The 15,568-nt window shown below is 36.4% G+C and overlaps 1 protein-coding gene across 1 annotated transcript; it reads left to right on the top strand.

Annotated features, from left to right (window-relative positions):
• The first annotated feature begins 220 nt into the window (after window positions 1–220).
• Window positions 221–3,567, top strand: LOC149554949 (Auxin-responsive family protein). The gene is made up of 2 exons (XM_089828965.1): window positions 221–1,043; window positions 2,911–3,567. Exons 1-2 carry the CDS (start codon window positions 347–349, stop codon window positions 3,495–3,497), a joined length of 1,284 nt encoding a protein of 427 aa, XP_089685091.1. The 5' UTR covers window positions 221–346; the 3' UTR covers window positions 3,498–3,567.
• The last annotated feature ends 12,001 nt before the right edge of the window (window positions 3,568–15,568 follow it).

The following is a 15,568-nucleotide window of genomic DNA, read 5'->3' on the forward strand; positions in this document are numbered from 1 at the left end:
AAACGTGTGAGAATGGAAAGTTATGATTGATCATCAGTACAATGAATTCTATTACTTTTAAAAGATACTAGAACATCCATTCTTTAAAGCCATATTTATGGCACACCATTAGGAATTATGGAATACAACAAATTTCTAATATTGTATTCTGAAATCTGTTTTACTCCCTACAAAGATTAAGAAAGAAGGAAACCCCATTTCAGCCTCACACCACATGTTGAAAACCTCTGCCAACTTAAAAACTCCCAAGACACCACATTGCTTTGCTTTGTAGCCAAGAATGTTTCTCACCTGCACCCACTAAACCAACCGTATAAACAAACAAACAAACCCCACTAAACCCACCATGATTATCATCTCATCACAAACACGAACCAACTGTATTCTTCCCATCACCATGGATTCAAATTCACTTCAGAAACTTTCAACATTCAATTTGTTGTTTCTCTTGTTTCTCATCTCTACAACAATCACAGACGTTGCAGGGTGCAAGACCCAATTCAGCATAAGTGGAATGGGAGAAAAAAAATCTTACCAAAAATGTGTGGACTTGCAAGCTCAAGGAGCCTCCATTGCTTGGACATTCTTTCCTCACAACAAGACTTTGGACATTGTTTTCAGTGGTCACATGATATCTTCTTCAGGATGGATTGGATGGGGAATCAATCCTTTGGCTCCCAATACAATGGTGGGAACAACTGCCTTAATTGCCTTCAGGGGCCCCTCTGGATCAGCCATTGTTCTTCCTTATTATTTGGACAATGCTGTCAAAACCCAACAAGCTGCCCTTGTTCCAAACAAGACAATGAGAGATTTTGGTGTGGTGAAAAGCTCTGTTGTATTGAGCGCATCCTCTCCCTCTTCATCAGCAATGATCTTTGCCACCCTCAGACTGGGTTCTAACCCTACTTCTCTTAACCATGTTTGGAATAGGGGAGTGGCTGTGAAGGGGTACTCACCAGGTATTCATGGGACTAGTGTGGATGATCTCAAGTGCACAAAGAGTGTTCAAATGGTGTCTGGGTCTGTGAGAGCTACACCAGGTATCGATAACATGATTTCTATTAGATTACGGATAAAATTATGTTTGAGTGCTTTTGGATTAGATTGTGTATACAATTTTGCATCGATGTTTCAGATTACACTCTATGATCTATCATCAAGATGAGAGAGCGCAAAAGAAAAGATAGAAAGAAATAATGCAGCAAATCTACTATCTTTAGTAAAACTATGTGTTTATTTGATTGCCATTTGAATAGCACTTTGTAATTCATTACTTTCTGAGAAGAAGATAAAATTTTTAAGGTATCAGTAGTTTTTCTTCTTTTCGATTAGATCATGTATCTATGATCTATGTTCTCTTTCTCTTGCTATCTATCCTGATGGTGGGTGAGAGAGTTTGATCTAAAATGTTTAATAACAAAATTTCTATGATCTAAAAGGGGATAACTATTGAAACTATTATAAACTGTGGAAACAGTGGAAACTTCATGTATTTGAAGATTACCGTACTAATGATTTCAGTACGTTTTCTTCTTCTGGATTAGACCATGCAGATTTTTTTTATTAATGTTTTGGATCAGATTCTATGATCACTCATTCTCTTTTCTTGCTCTATTTTGTTCTTTTGAATTAGATCATGAAGATTTCTTGTTGTCAATTTTTCAGATTGAATTCTGTGATCTATCATTCTCTTCTCTTTCTATATATCCAGATGGTGGGTCATAAAGTTTGATCTAAAATGTTTGATAACAAAATTTCTACATGATCTAATATAGAAGAAGAAAACAACTCAAATTACTATAAGCTGTGGAAACTTCATGAATTTAAGGATTAAGCTATGTAATAATTTCAGTAGTTTTTCTTCTTGTAGATAGAACATGCAGATTTGTTGAATTACTAAAGTTTAGGATCAAATTCGATGATCACTCATTCTTCTCTCACTATTTGTTTTGATGATGGATCATAGAGTTTGATCCACAATGTTGGTAACAAAAAATCTATAATTAATAGAAAACTACTGAAACTATTATATACTGTGTAAACTTGATGAATTTGAAGATTAGGCTATGTAATTATTTCAGTAGTCTTTCTTCTTCTGGATTAGATCATGCAGATTTGTTTTTGCTAACGTTTTTAGATCAAACTCTATGATTACTCATTCTCTTTTTCTGGCTTTGTCTTGATGATGGATCATAGACTTTGATCTAAAACATTGGTAACAAAAGATCTACACGGTCTAATTTAGAAGAAGAAAACTACTGAAATGATTATGTACAGCGAAAACTTTATCATGTTGAAGATTATGGTACCCTGATGGTGGGTCAGAGAGTGATGATGGGAAACATTGGTCTAATCTAGAAGAAGAAAACTATACTGTGGAAACTTGATGAATTTGAAGATTACGGTACTAATGGTTTCAGTAGTTTTTCTTCTTCTGGATTAGACCGTACAGTCTTTTTGTTACTGACATTTTGAATCAAACTCCATGATCTATCATTCTCTTCTCTTGCTCTATCTTAATGATAGAGAATGATGGATCATGGGGTTTGATCTAAAATGTTGGTAACAAAAATCTACATGGTCTGATTCACAAGAAGAAAACTGCTGAAATGATGTTGAAAATTAAGGGACATAATGATTTCAGTAGTTTTTGTGGCCAACATTTTAGACCAAACTCTGTGATCCATTGTTCTATTTATTGTTTACCTTTCCTGATGATAGATAATATCATTTGAACCAAAATTTCAACAATAAAAAGATCCACATAATCTAATTTAGAAGAAGAAGAAATAAACTCTGAAAATTTCATTTTGAAGATTAAGATAGATATTTATTATTATGGTTATATTTATTTCCCACTGAATATGGCGGCTTACTTTGTTCTTTTTTCCTCTGTTATGCTTGCAGACAACCCTATCTTTACAGCTCAAAAACTGAGGATCATACATGGGATTCTTAACAGTATTTCATGGGGATTCCTCCTCTTCCTTGGAGTCATAACTGCTCGTTATCTTGGGCAATTTGAAACCCTAAATCCAGCTTGGTTTTACATTCATGTAGGACTACAAATGTCAGGATATGGCATTGGAGTAGCAGGATGGGCCATCGGACTAAGGCTAGGCAAAATGTCCCAAGGAGTTTCACATGATTTCCATCGTAATCTTGGCATTGTAATCTTCACATTGGGCACTCTCCAAATATTTGCTCTCCTCTTCCGTCCAAAGAAGACCCACAAGCTCAGGAAGTATTGGAAATCATACCACCATTTTGTTGGGTATGCTTGTCTAATCATAAGCATTGTTAATGTGTTTGAGGGGATTAATCTCATGGGCTCGTCAAATCTTAAGCTTCTCTATAGCTTGGTCATTTCATCTCTCATTGGGCTTTGTGTTGCACTAGAAGTTAACAGTTGGATCATGTTTTATAAGAGTAAGAGAGAAGAGGAGGATGCCAAAATGAGGATGCAGTCTTCACATGGATTGAGGAAGTTTTGAATCGAAGGATGGGTTTTTGTAAATAGAAAACTTGTTGGAAAAATAACTATCGTTATGGGCTTTTCTAATATCTTAATTTTGCACTTTCCTAATCATCGCAAACAAAACCTTAGAAATTTGGAGTTCATTATCTTAATGAATGTGATCATCAGCTTTTAAATACAGATTTTATGTTTCAAATTAATTGGAACTTCAAGTCACAACTTTGAGTCTTCTTTTCATTTTGATAGGACTCTTCTGTTTCAGAAGAAGGGTAGCAAAGGAAAATCTTAGTTTTTTCTTTTATTTACCATGTTATGAGATCTTGGTTTTAAAACCTGTTGAAACATTTTGAGCTTAATGATTACTTATCAAAACTACTGTTATTTTAGGTGTATGCTAGTTTTTATTAGCATTTTATTTTTGAGAACTCTTTAAATATCTTTATATTTTAATGTTATAAAAGGTTTCAGAATTTTTCAAAACCTACTTTTACCTTTAATTGAAAACTTCAAATTTTTTTTTATATAAACTAAAAACTAAAAAAATAATATTCTACAAGAAGAAAAGTGACCATCTCCCCTCTAGTTAAGATGATTCTATAATTGAATACAGGTTATAGTTTGCTTAGATAACCATAGATGCTTCCCATAAAATATATAGATATAAGATGTCATGCATTCATATTTATTAAAAAATTGATTTCCTTCAAACTTGAATAATTATGCAATAATGGACAGTTTAATATAGGTGCCTAATATTACACAATGACTGTACAATTTAATAACAATGTATATCTTTATTGTATTACACCATCTCTACAATCAAATTAAGAAAATGAGAGGCTACATATTATTTATCATGTTATGGAGTCATGGTCTTAAAATCTATTGGACAATTTGAACTTAGTAATTATTTATCAAAACTACAATTATTTTAAGTATATGCTAGTCTTTGACAGCCTTTTATTTTTTAGAACTGTTTAAATATTTTTATATTTTAATATTGTAAAAGATTTCAGATTTTTTCAAAACCTACATTTACCTTTGATTGAAAACTATAAATAAAAAATTTATATAAAGTAAAAACTAATTTTATTAAATAACATTATTTCAACATTCTTGACTTCACTTATTTTTCTAAATTACACTCTAGAAGTGAAGGGCTAGGGCTATGAAACCTGTGTGAATTTTCTTTCTCCAATCACTTAAAAGACAAACATTTGGCAAGTTGGTATCGGTGGAAATGACCCAAATGTGTTTGGATAATATTTTAAACAAAAGACAATTTAGTTGTTGGACAATGCTAAAAGAAAAATATAGGGATTGTATTGCACTTGCAGGAGTGTCATAGACTCTATGACAATTATGGAAGTACCCACCAAAAGTACATGTTTGGAAATTCAGAATCTGAACCAAACAAGGGTCTGATGTTAAGTTCCACCTTTAGCCTAGGAAGAAATTGTTACTAGTTGGAGAATTTTGTGAATGATTGAAAGTTTTATTATTATATGATTAGTTTTTCTTGTATATTATTCTTTACTGGTATAAGATTTATTTTTAGATACATCGAGTTTTTAATTAAAAAAATTATCATGTAAGCTCCTTTTTTTTTTGAGAATAATAATTATTTTTATAAATATATATTTGGAAATTGAATAAGGAAGAACTTTAATTGGGATTGGTTTTTAGAGGTTAAAATGATAGTTCATAGAACAATTTAAATATATACATTTTTAAAAATAAATATTGTGATATTTACTAAAAGATATTGCATATATAACAATGTCAACTAGAGTTCAAAATGCAATCTTCAAAGAACGAAATGTAAAAGGCATGACATTATAAGTTCATATGAGAGGCATTAAGAAAATCAATCAAAGTCAAGAAAAGTAAAATAGAAGAATGAGCTTCCATCAATTGAATTCTTAAAAGATATGACTTAAAATAATGGAATTGATAATATTCAAGATTACTTCAAAAGGTGAAAATTTCTCAAGTGAATCTACCATAGGAAAAAAATGAAAAGAATGTGAATATCTTTTAAGGTTGAAACGCCACTAGAGATTAATAATTTAGACAAATTCATGTGAAGTGTTGGATACATGGATTGAGCAATAAAATGGCTATTTTAGTATGCATTAAATAAATGGAGGGTAGAAAATCATTGAGTTTGAATATAGGAGTTGAAGGCCTTTGAGTCAAGTTCTAGAAGCTGAACACGGGAGAAGTGATGAGAAGCGTTGGATGCCGGCTGGGCTACGGCTCTTTCCCTAGCCTATAATTGTTGTTTGATCTTTACTAATTTTTTTCTTGTTTTGTTTGGATTGCCGACTACTAGACATAGTTTGCGTGGGTGTTTTTGGAAATCTTCTGCAGTCAATTTTGGATTGGGTTTTTTATTGTTTGCATGGCAAGGCCTGGGATTTCTTCTGCGTTGGTGATAACAGATGGTTCTTCTCCAACTGTGCATGCATTGAGATCAGAATCGTTTTATTCAGGGGAGAGCTCCAAGTTGAAAAAAGTTAATGGTTGTTTTTCGCGTAGCCATGATTGCCCTGTTCTAGTTATTCCTCCAGTGGCTGTAATGGAGGACATTGAATATTGGGCCAAGCATGCTTTGATATGCAAATTTCTTGGAATCTGGATTTCCCTAGCCGCTCTTGAGGCATGGATTCGCCGCTCATGGCAGGTGGAAGGCGATATGGAGATTATGGATCCATCGCTCTTGACCCTTATCATCCTTGGGTGTTAGTAGGGGACTTCAATTCAGTTTTAAGTCTAGAGGAGAAGCAAGGTGGTTTGGCTAGATTGGGGCCTTCTTTTGCTCTTCTTCGACAACACATATCTCTTTTGCATCTCTCTGATGTTAAGCCTTCTAATGATCTCTATACTTGGAATAATTGAAGGACTGGAGTTGATACTATCTCAAAATGTCTGGACAGATTTCTTGTTTCTTGCTTCTGGGTTAGTGGCACCCTTACTCTCTCTTCAAAAATCCTTGATTGGAGGGGTCCTGATCATTGGCCAATCAAATTTTCTACTATTGGGGCTTGTGTTCGAAAGCATCTTCTTTTTAAGTTTCAGTTGATGTGGCTTCGTGACTCCTCTCTTCATGATTTTGTTTTATGTTGGTGGAAAGATGGCGTTCCTACATATGGTACTACAATGTTCTCATTTTCTAAAAGGCTTCAATATGTTAAAAGGCAACTCAGGATATGGAATAGACAATGTTTTGGGAACCTTGTTAGTGTAGTTTTTTATTTTTTCTATTTTGCTAGGTTTTTCCTACACTTTTAATAATCTCGCTTAGGTTAATAAAGCATGGCTTATTAGGTGAATGGTTGTGAGGTGTCACCTTCCTACATGTGAGCATCCATTAGCTATCTTGGGAAGATACTTTGCTATCTTTAGTCCGATAGATGGTTGCTCCTCATTGGTTGGTGTTGCCACCTCCTCCCTCTTCTTAGCCTATATAAGCATGCTACCTGGCTTGTATTTGCATCTCTTATTTTTGCATCCTCTTAATGCTATTTTGCTTCCAGCATTTGCATTACTCTCTTGGAGACTAACTCTATGATGCTATTTTGATTTTGTATCATTTGCATTCATAGTTTAGATATTTACTCTTTGCACTAGTTTTCTGGGTTATTAATCTTTTCAGATTCTAACATGGTATCAGAGCTTTTCTATGTGCAAGAGTAGATTTTAGTTTCCTTATTTGAGAGATTTGGGGGGGGCAAATAAACTTTATTGTAGTTTTTTGAAAAACGAAGTATGCTCTTCTCTTGCATCTTTGGATGATCTTGAGAATCAGAAAAGTTTTGACAAAAACAGTTTTTCTCTGGGGTTTCAATCTCAAATCTGACAACCAACTTGCATATTTGGAGTTTTCAATCAGTTTTGCAGGTTCCAGCATGCCATTGATGGACTTGAGAAGCTGATCCAGCATTTGCATGTCAAATTTTGGTTGTTGGGGTCGTTTTCTGATTTTTGTAGCCGTTTTTTTCTGTTAAAGGCGTCTGATTTACACTACGGCAACATCTTCTGTACATCAGCAAGAAAAATGCTTTCTGAGTTTTGTTCGCAGCCCCGAAAAACCATCTGGGTATCTTTTAGATTTTGCATGCAAGCTGTATATTTTTCAGAATCGAGCATGCAAAGCTACAGCCATACCCCTCTCCGTTGGCAGCCGCAGATTTGAATGCAGTTTTCAAATGTCTCGTTCTTGCTCATACGGACTCCGATTTTGATGATTCTTGTTATGAACTTGGCTATTTTTTTGTGCTCTATCCACTATTGGAGTTATTTTTTGATTTTCATGCATGAATTCTTCAGAAATTGCAGATTCTCAGCCGTGACTATGCACAGTTCTTGTTTTGGAAACTTCGGAGGATCATAAGTTTCTCATACGACCTCATATCGAGGCGATTCTTTTTTTGAAAGTGCATGATTTTTCGAGTAGATTGCAGTGGTGCTATTCGTTTCTTTGATTATTGTGCCCAAGTTTCACTTTTAACATATGCTCTTCATGAGGGTTTGTAATGCATTGAAATCAAGACCTACTTGTGGTTTTTTGGCCATAACTTTTGCATATGGAGGTATTTTTTCGATCCGAAAGAAGCGTCAAAAAGCTGTTTCTGGGACAGAGATACTGGTATAGGTTTTTTTTAGTTTTGATACAGTTTGGTTGCCTATTATGGCAATAAAAGTTGAATGTTCTATTTTGCACTCCGGGAGGCATATCTTGAGCTTCCGATCTCCGTTTTTTGACTTCTTTATATCGCTAGAAAGCTCTTTCTGTGCTCTTTCCAGTGATGTTGGTTGTTATTCCAGATTCTGTTCCAGACACATCCTATTCAGTCTTTTGCGTTTTAGCATTCTGGTGGATATTTTGTTTATTTCAGGTCCGGAGATCGATTTTGTTGCTTCAATTGCTTTGTTTTGGGCTTTACCTTTTGTTGTTTTAGCCTTATATTTTTTTTGATCATTGTTGATATTCATTGTAAGCATATCAATGCAACACACTGAGATAAAGTGCCACTCTTACGATTCGGGATCCTTTTCATCATTGTGATTCATTGTACTCGCACTATTATATAAAGTGCCATGGGGGGGATAGTTGTTTGCCACTTATAGGCCCTCTTTCTCTAATTCCTCATGCAGTGTCGACGACACATGCCTTTATTTGTGTTTGTACCTCAGTCTCGATGTGTTTGGCTCCTGTGTTGTAGGAGATTTTTGGCCCATCTTTTCAGCTGCCTGTCACCTCACCTACCTTAAGGGGAGGTTATATTGTTGTTCTATGCTTCTTTGGTTGATGGTTCGTGCCTTCTATTTCCATGGAGGTTCCTTTGGTTGATGGTTCGTGCCTTCTATTTCCATGGAGGTTCCTTTGGTTGATGGTTCGTGCCTTCTATTTCCATGGAGGTTCCGTTGGTTGATGGTTCGTGCCTTCTATTTCCATGGAGGTTCCTTTGGTTGATGGTTCGTACCTTCTATTTCCATGGGGGTTCTACAGATCAGCATTTTGATAGAGTTTTGCGGTTCTTCATGCTTCAGTGATGCTACTTCTTCATGATCACTCCTTGTTCCTGTTTTAGGGGACAATTTCCCTAGTGGGAGACTTCTTCAGTTCTTCACTAGGTTCTTACCTCTTTTTGGGGGAGGGTTTTTCCCTTGTGGTTTTCTCTCTTTTCCCACTTTCAGAGGTTGCATCTTCTTGCATTGTACTTGGGTACCTAACATGGCCTCGTTGCCGGGACCCATTTCTACATCCACCTAAGCTTCGCTTATGGGGGGGTGTTAGTGTAGTTTTTTATTTTTTCTATTTTGCTAGGTTTTTCCTACACTTTTAATAATCTTGCTTAGGTTAATAAAGCATGTCTTATTAGGTGAATGGTTGTGAGGTGTCACCTTCCTACATGTGAGCATCCATTAGCTATCTTGGGAAGATACTTTGCTATCTTTAGTCCGATAGATGGTTGCTCCTCATTGGTTGGTGTTGCCACCTCCTCCCTCTTCTTAGCCTATATAAGCATGCTACCTGGCTTGTATTTGCATCTCTTATTTTTGCATCCTCTTAATGCTATTTTTCTTCCAGCATTTGCATTACTCTCTTGGAGACTAACTCTATGATGCTATTTTGATTTTGTATCATTTGCATTCATAGTTTAGATATTTACTCTTTGCACTAGTTTTCTGGGTTATTAATCTTTTCAGATTCTAACACACTCTATGAAGAGGCTTGCTCAAGAAGATCTTGATGTCATCACAAGGGAGATTAGAGATCGAGGTTTCTCAGAGGATCTTGGAAGAGCTGAATCCCTTGCTTCTAGAGCTCTAGAAGAATGGGAACTTTGAGAGGAAATTTTTTGGAAGCATAAGGCTAGAGTTGATTGGCTCCAGGAAGGTGATCGAAACACTGCCTTTTTCCATAAAACAGTGCAATCTCACTGGAATCAAAGCAATATCTCTTCTTTGGTTAATTCTCAAGGTATCCAACTGAATTCCTTGTCAGCTTTGTTCTAGGAGGCTACTCGGTACTTTTCTACCCTCTTCTCTGAGGACTCTCCTCCTGCCGATAATGAAAAAAATATTATTTTGTCTTGTATTCCTTCCCTTATCACTCACAAAATGAATGATTATCTCATGCATCCAATATCTTTGGAAGAGCTGGAGGAGGTGGTCTTTGGCATGCCTAAGGGGAAGGCTCCTAGTCCTGATGGCTTTCCAATTGAGTTCTTTTAGGAATTTTGGGACATCATTAATCATGATTTGTTGGAGGTGATTAAGGAATCCTATTCTAGCAAGCAAATGCTTCGAGCTTTGAATTCTACATTCTTGATTCTTATTCCTAAGAGAGAGGGTGCTAATCAGTTGGAGTTTTTTAGACCAATTGCCTTATGTAATGTGGTTTACAAAGTTATTACTAAGTTGATTGCTAAGAGAATTAAAAAGTGGCTTCCCATTATTATCTCAGAAAAACAAGGTGGTTTTGTTACTGGAAGACGAATTTTGGATGGGGTGGTTATTGCTACTAAGGCTATTCACTCTATGGCTACTTCAAGGGAGAGAGCAATGTTTGTTAAGCTGGATATGGCTAAGGCCTACGATAGAGTTAAATGGAGTTTCCTGAGGAGTATTCTTATTTCTTTTGGATTTAGCTCTGACTGGGTGAGTTGGACTATGAGTTGTGTTACTTCTGCCTCTTTTTCTATTCTTATTAATGGTCAACCTTCTCAGCTATTTGGTGCCTCTAGAGGCCTCGACCAGGGTGACCCTCTCTCCCCATATCTATTCATCATCATGGCTGAAGGCTTGGGTAGGTTCATTAAGTATGAGGTGTCCCAAAATTCTATTTAGGGGTGGCAGTGGGGTAATGGCTTACCTTCTCTTTCCCATCTTCAATTTGTTGATGATTCTTCTCTTGCGGGTCTTGCTAGGATCAAGGAAGCGAAAGCCTTTCAACATGCTTTGGACATTTATTTGGCAGCTTCAGGCCAAAAAGTTAATGAGCACAAATCTTCCATTTACTTTTTTAACACTCCTGATTGTTGGCATCCTGTGGTTTCATATTGGGTCACTTCCTTTGACTTATCTTGGCATTCCTATTGTTGTTTCTAGGCAGCCACATCTCTTCTGGCAAAATTTGATTACCAAGCTTCAGGATAAGGTAAATCATTGGACTCATAGATTGCTTTCTACTATTGCCCGGTTTACTCTTCTTTAATCTGTTATCCAAGCTCTTCCTACTTATAGAAGCATGGTTCAGGCTACTCCTGTTTACTTTCTCAAGGGGTTTGATGCTCTTTCTCAGCAATTCCTTTGGAGTGGTAATTTTTGTAGTACTAAATGGAGCTTGATTAGTTGGGAAACTATTTGTAGGCCTAAAAAGGACAGTGGTCTTGGTCTTCAATCAGCTCTCTTGAGTAGTCAAGCATTGGTTGCTAAAATTTATTGGCGATGGTGCTCTGGACAACATCAACTTTGGGCTCATATTATCACTCATAAATATTTTCATGGTCTTGATCCTTGCTCTGTTTCTGCACTTCCTCTTGAAGGTTGTGGCTCAATGGTCTGGCATACTTTGAAGACAGGTGTGGTGTTAGTCAAGAGGGTCTGTTTTGAATATGTAAAGGAGATTCTGAGGCTTTGTTTTGGTCTGATGCTTGGGATGGATTCCCTTCCATTTTATCCATGTACCCTCATCTTCAATCTCTTTGTGACTCTTTTCATGCCCCTGGATGGGATAAAGTGGCTCATTACAAGACTCCTTACCAATTGGGACCTGTTGTTGGTTACAAATGGAAGCATTCTTCTGATTGGCCTCCTGGAGGCACAGATGTGGATCATCAGGAGCTTTCTTAGATTCTAGCCTCTAGAGAGTGTTCCTCTTTGCTAGGTCTAGATGTTATGGCTTGGGGAAGTACCTTGTCTGGTAAATATCATGTCTTTGCTGGGTATCAGGAGATAACTAGATAATTATTTGGAGATGCTGAGGTCCCTTGGTGGAAGCAAGTTTGGAGTAAATTTTCTTTGTCCAAGTGCAATTTTTTCATGTGGCTAGTGGCTCACAACCGCTATCTTACATGGGATAATCTTTGTAAACGTGTATTTCAGGGCCACTCTTATTGTGTTTTGTGTGGTAATGGGGAGGAGTCTATCTCCCATCTATTCTTCCATTGCTCCTATTCTATTTAGCTATGGCACCTTTGATGGAGTGCTTGGGGTTGCTCTTGTAGGCATGCTTCCTCTTTGCTTGAGTTATGGGCCCGCTTGGGCAGTGCTCCCTCCAAATCTTCTCCTCTCCATGCTGCTTGGATTGCTGGCCCATCATTCATGCTTTGGCATATCTGGTTGGAGAGGAATCGTTGAATATTCCAAGATGTTCTGCTTGGTGTTTTGCATCTTTGGTGGAAGATCTCACATTCTCTTCAAGAAACTATCCAAGTGAAGTGTGAGCTAGATGGGGGTATGGATCCAGTTGATCTTGCTATATGCAATTGCCTCAATTTTCATCTTCAGAATGGGGCTACAGCTCAAAGGTTTCCTTCTGTGTCCAGACAGCTTCAACATCAAAGGAAAGGTCGAGTAAATTAGGATGGGCATTGGACTCCTCCTCCCTATGGAGTTCTGAAAATTAACACTAATGGTTCTTCCTGAGGGAATCCAGGCCCTGTTGGTATTGGGGGAGTAGCTCGATGTAGTTTTGGTGATGTTAAATTTTTTTTTCTCAATTCATAAGGGTGATTAAACTAACAATCTCATGGAAGCTTAGGCTATTTTATATGTTGTGGAACAGTGTTGCTTGCGGGGATGGAGTAAAATTATCTGTGAGTCTGATTCTCAAGTGGTGGTGAACTTGCTTTCCTCGCAGGAGCTTGAGGATGTTAGTTGGCAGCTAGCCACTGTTGTTAATTAGATTATTCTCTTCTCTACCTCTTTTCAGTTCATTAGGTTCACTTATATTCCTCATGAATGGAACAGAGCTACTGATTGTTTAGCCAAATGGGCTTCTAGTCATGATCTGGGTTGGAATATTATGGATAGGGGGCAACTTTCCTTTGAGATGGTGCAAGAATTTGATGATCTTGTTGCTCAGGATCGAGATCCTTGTTGAGCTCTCCTTGTTGTATTCCTTTCTGTCATAATAAATTTTTACCCCTGTTTTTCCAAAAAAATAAATGGAGCATATGACATGCCTAAGTATGATAGATCATACTCTTGTATAGTGGAAAGAAAATATGAATTTAGTAAAAAAAGGTAACATGTAATGCCTTACCCAAAGATCCTTGGAGCACAAGGATCAAGCATGCATTGAATAAGTGTTTTCTTAAGATAAGTAAGATAACAACAACATAAAATAACCAAGTCAAAGAATGAAAAATATAAACATGGTAACAAAATAGGAAATGTGGCTAAACTCACATGTTCACTTACACCAACAAAAGTCTTACAAACACTTCCAAAGATTCTCGAGAACCAAACGAAGCTCAAAATCAAAGATCAGACAAATCATGAGAATATCCAAAGGAGATCTGGATCACAAGAGGTACATATTGAAGTATCAACCCTAAACAAGATGTTCTTTTTAAGCCCAAAGTAAAAGTTCTTAGCATGGTTAAACATACAAGTCCATTTCCAACTAACCATAACATAATCAAGAATTATAAGCAGAAAGCCTCAAACGGTCAAGCACAAGACAAGGGTTCAAAGTTACAACCACTCATCCACTGGACCACACGCTGAAAGACTAATGTTGAATCTTGAAATTGGCTAAGTTTGAAATCCTGAAGCCTTGAAATCAAACTAATTCTGAATTTTCTGAAGCCTTGAGGTTTTCTAGAATCTTTATCTTAACTCAGAGAGGTCTGGAACCTATCTCAAATGAATTGTCGCATATACATAAAATATATCTTAAGTATAAGGAAGGAGAAGAAGACGAGTAAAGAAAGAAGAGAATGCCACTATACTTGAATTATATATATATAAAGCAAGGACCCCTAAAAGGGTACCCAAATCTCCTTCAAGAACACATCAAACAAGTTGAAAAGTGCTTGCTATTTTCCCAAGAATGTTTTCCCATAGACCCCATGTAATACTTTCTACTATGGTGATGAAGGGTGCTCCCCTTAATACCATAAACCATCATAGAAATAAAGAAACAACAACAATTGTGAGAACAAAATATGGACTTCTTATTTGTGTCGTAAATGTGGAATTACAAAATTCCATAAGTACAATATGCTAACCCACATGGGCGCCTTCATTATAGTAATCTACAAGACTAAGCTGTGAACTACCACCTAGAGTTGTTCTTGACAATGTTTGGGTCTTTCTTCAATATTCAATTTTATGCCGCCTAGGAAGGTTTTAGATGCTCAAACTTAACACCTAGGGCTGACAGACCCTAACAATACATGTAGAGTCAACTAAATACATTTTTGACAAAATATTTTTGAAATTTTAATAGCCCAACTTCAGAAGGCCATAACTCTCAAACCGTTGCTCTGATTGGCTATTATAACCACTTTTTGGAAATGCTAGCTCTTGATCTACATGCTTGAAAATGGCACATGTGCCCTTTTATCAAATTTTTAGACCTCATCTGGGCACTCTAAGGCCTCCAACGGTGAGCTTGAAGATTTTTCTGCAAATTTTTCCACCGAAAATCTGCAATAACTTCTCTGATACTTAAGTTGGAGCAATGATATTTTTTTGGTAGGCTTATAATTTCAAAATGAACCTTCATGTAGAAAATGAGAACATTCTGAGCTCTTATGAAAAACTTACTAAAAATAGCAAGTTCCCATAAATAGGAACCACCCTATCTACTAGTCCTTATTAAAATAGAAAAGATTGAAAAGAGAATATTTTTGGGTGATGCAAGATTTCTCTTACACCTAGGATGTTCCTGCATCATATGACCATGTGATACTTTCTACTATAGCCATGCAACACTTTACCAGTATCATACGAGACTCTTCACTACTACAGTGTGATACTTTACTAATATTGTACGGTACTCTTCACTACCTCAGTATGATACTTTACCAATATCGCAAAATGCTGAAAAAATATCCCCCAAGTTTAGAACATAAGGCCAATTAGCCATCTAAGAGGTGAAGTAGGGTTAGAACCACCACACTAGGGAGTATTGAATCACCAAGCTCAAGGAAAGATCATTCCAAAGCATAAAAGAAATCATAAAACCTTCACATACTAGAATGAAGAAGAAAAAACATCTATCTATCTAAATCATATCATCGTAACCAAAACATGAATGTAAGTAACATCACAGTAAAAATGATAAAGAACCATAAGATATTCTCTCTATACATGATATAACTAACTCAATGTAACCGTGCTCTTTTCCTTCCTACCATAATGGGATCATGATACCTCAAGGGCCCTAACCATTCTCTCGAGCATGAATTTCAATTTTCTAACAAGATCATTGGAGTGTCTCATAAGATCTTTCTTACCAATAATCCATCCAATAACATCACAAGAAATAAGAAATATCTAACATGTTAATCTACCAATAGCATCACTAATCCAAAGCAATGGTAAGAAGTTTCAAATAAGCAA

Source organism: Cupressus sempervirens, chromosome 5 (genome assembly GCF_028749045.1).
Source record: "Cupressus sempervirens isolate cs-2001-9-10 chromosome 5, ASM2874904v1, whole genome shotgun sequence".
Classification (NCBI taxonomy): Eukaryota; Viridiplantae; Streptophyta; class Pinopsida; order Cupressales; family Cupressaceae; genus Cupressus; species Cupressus sempervirens.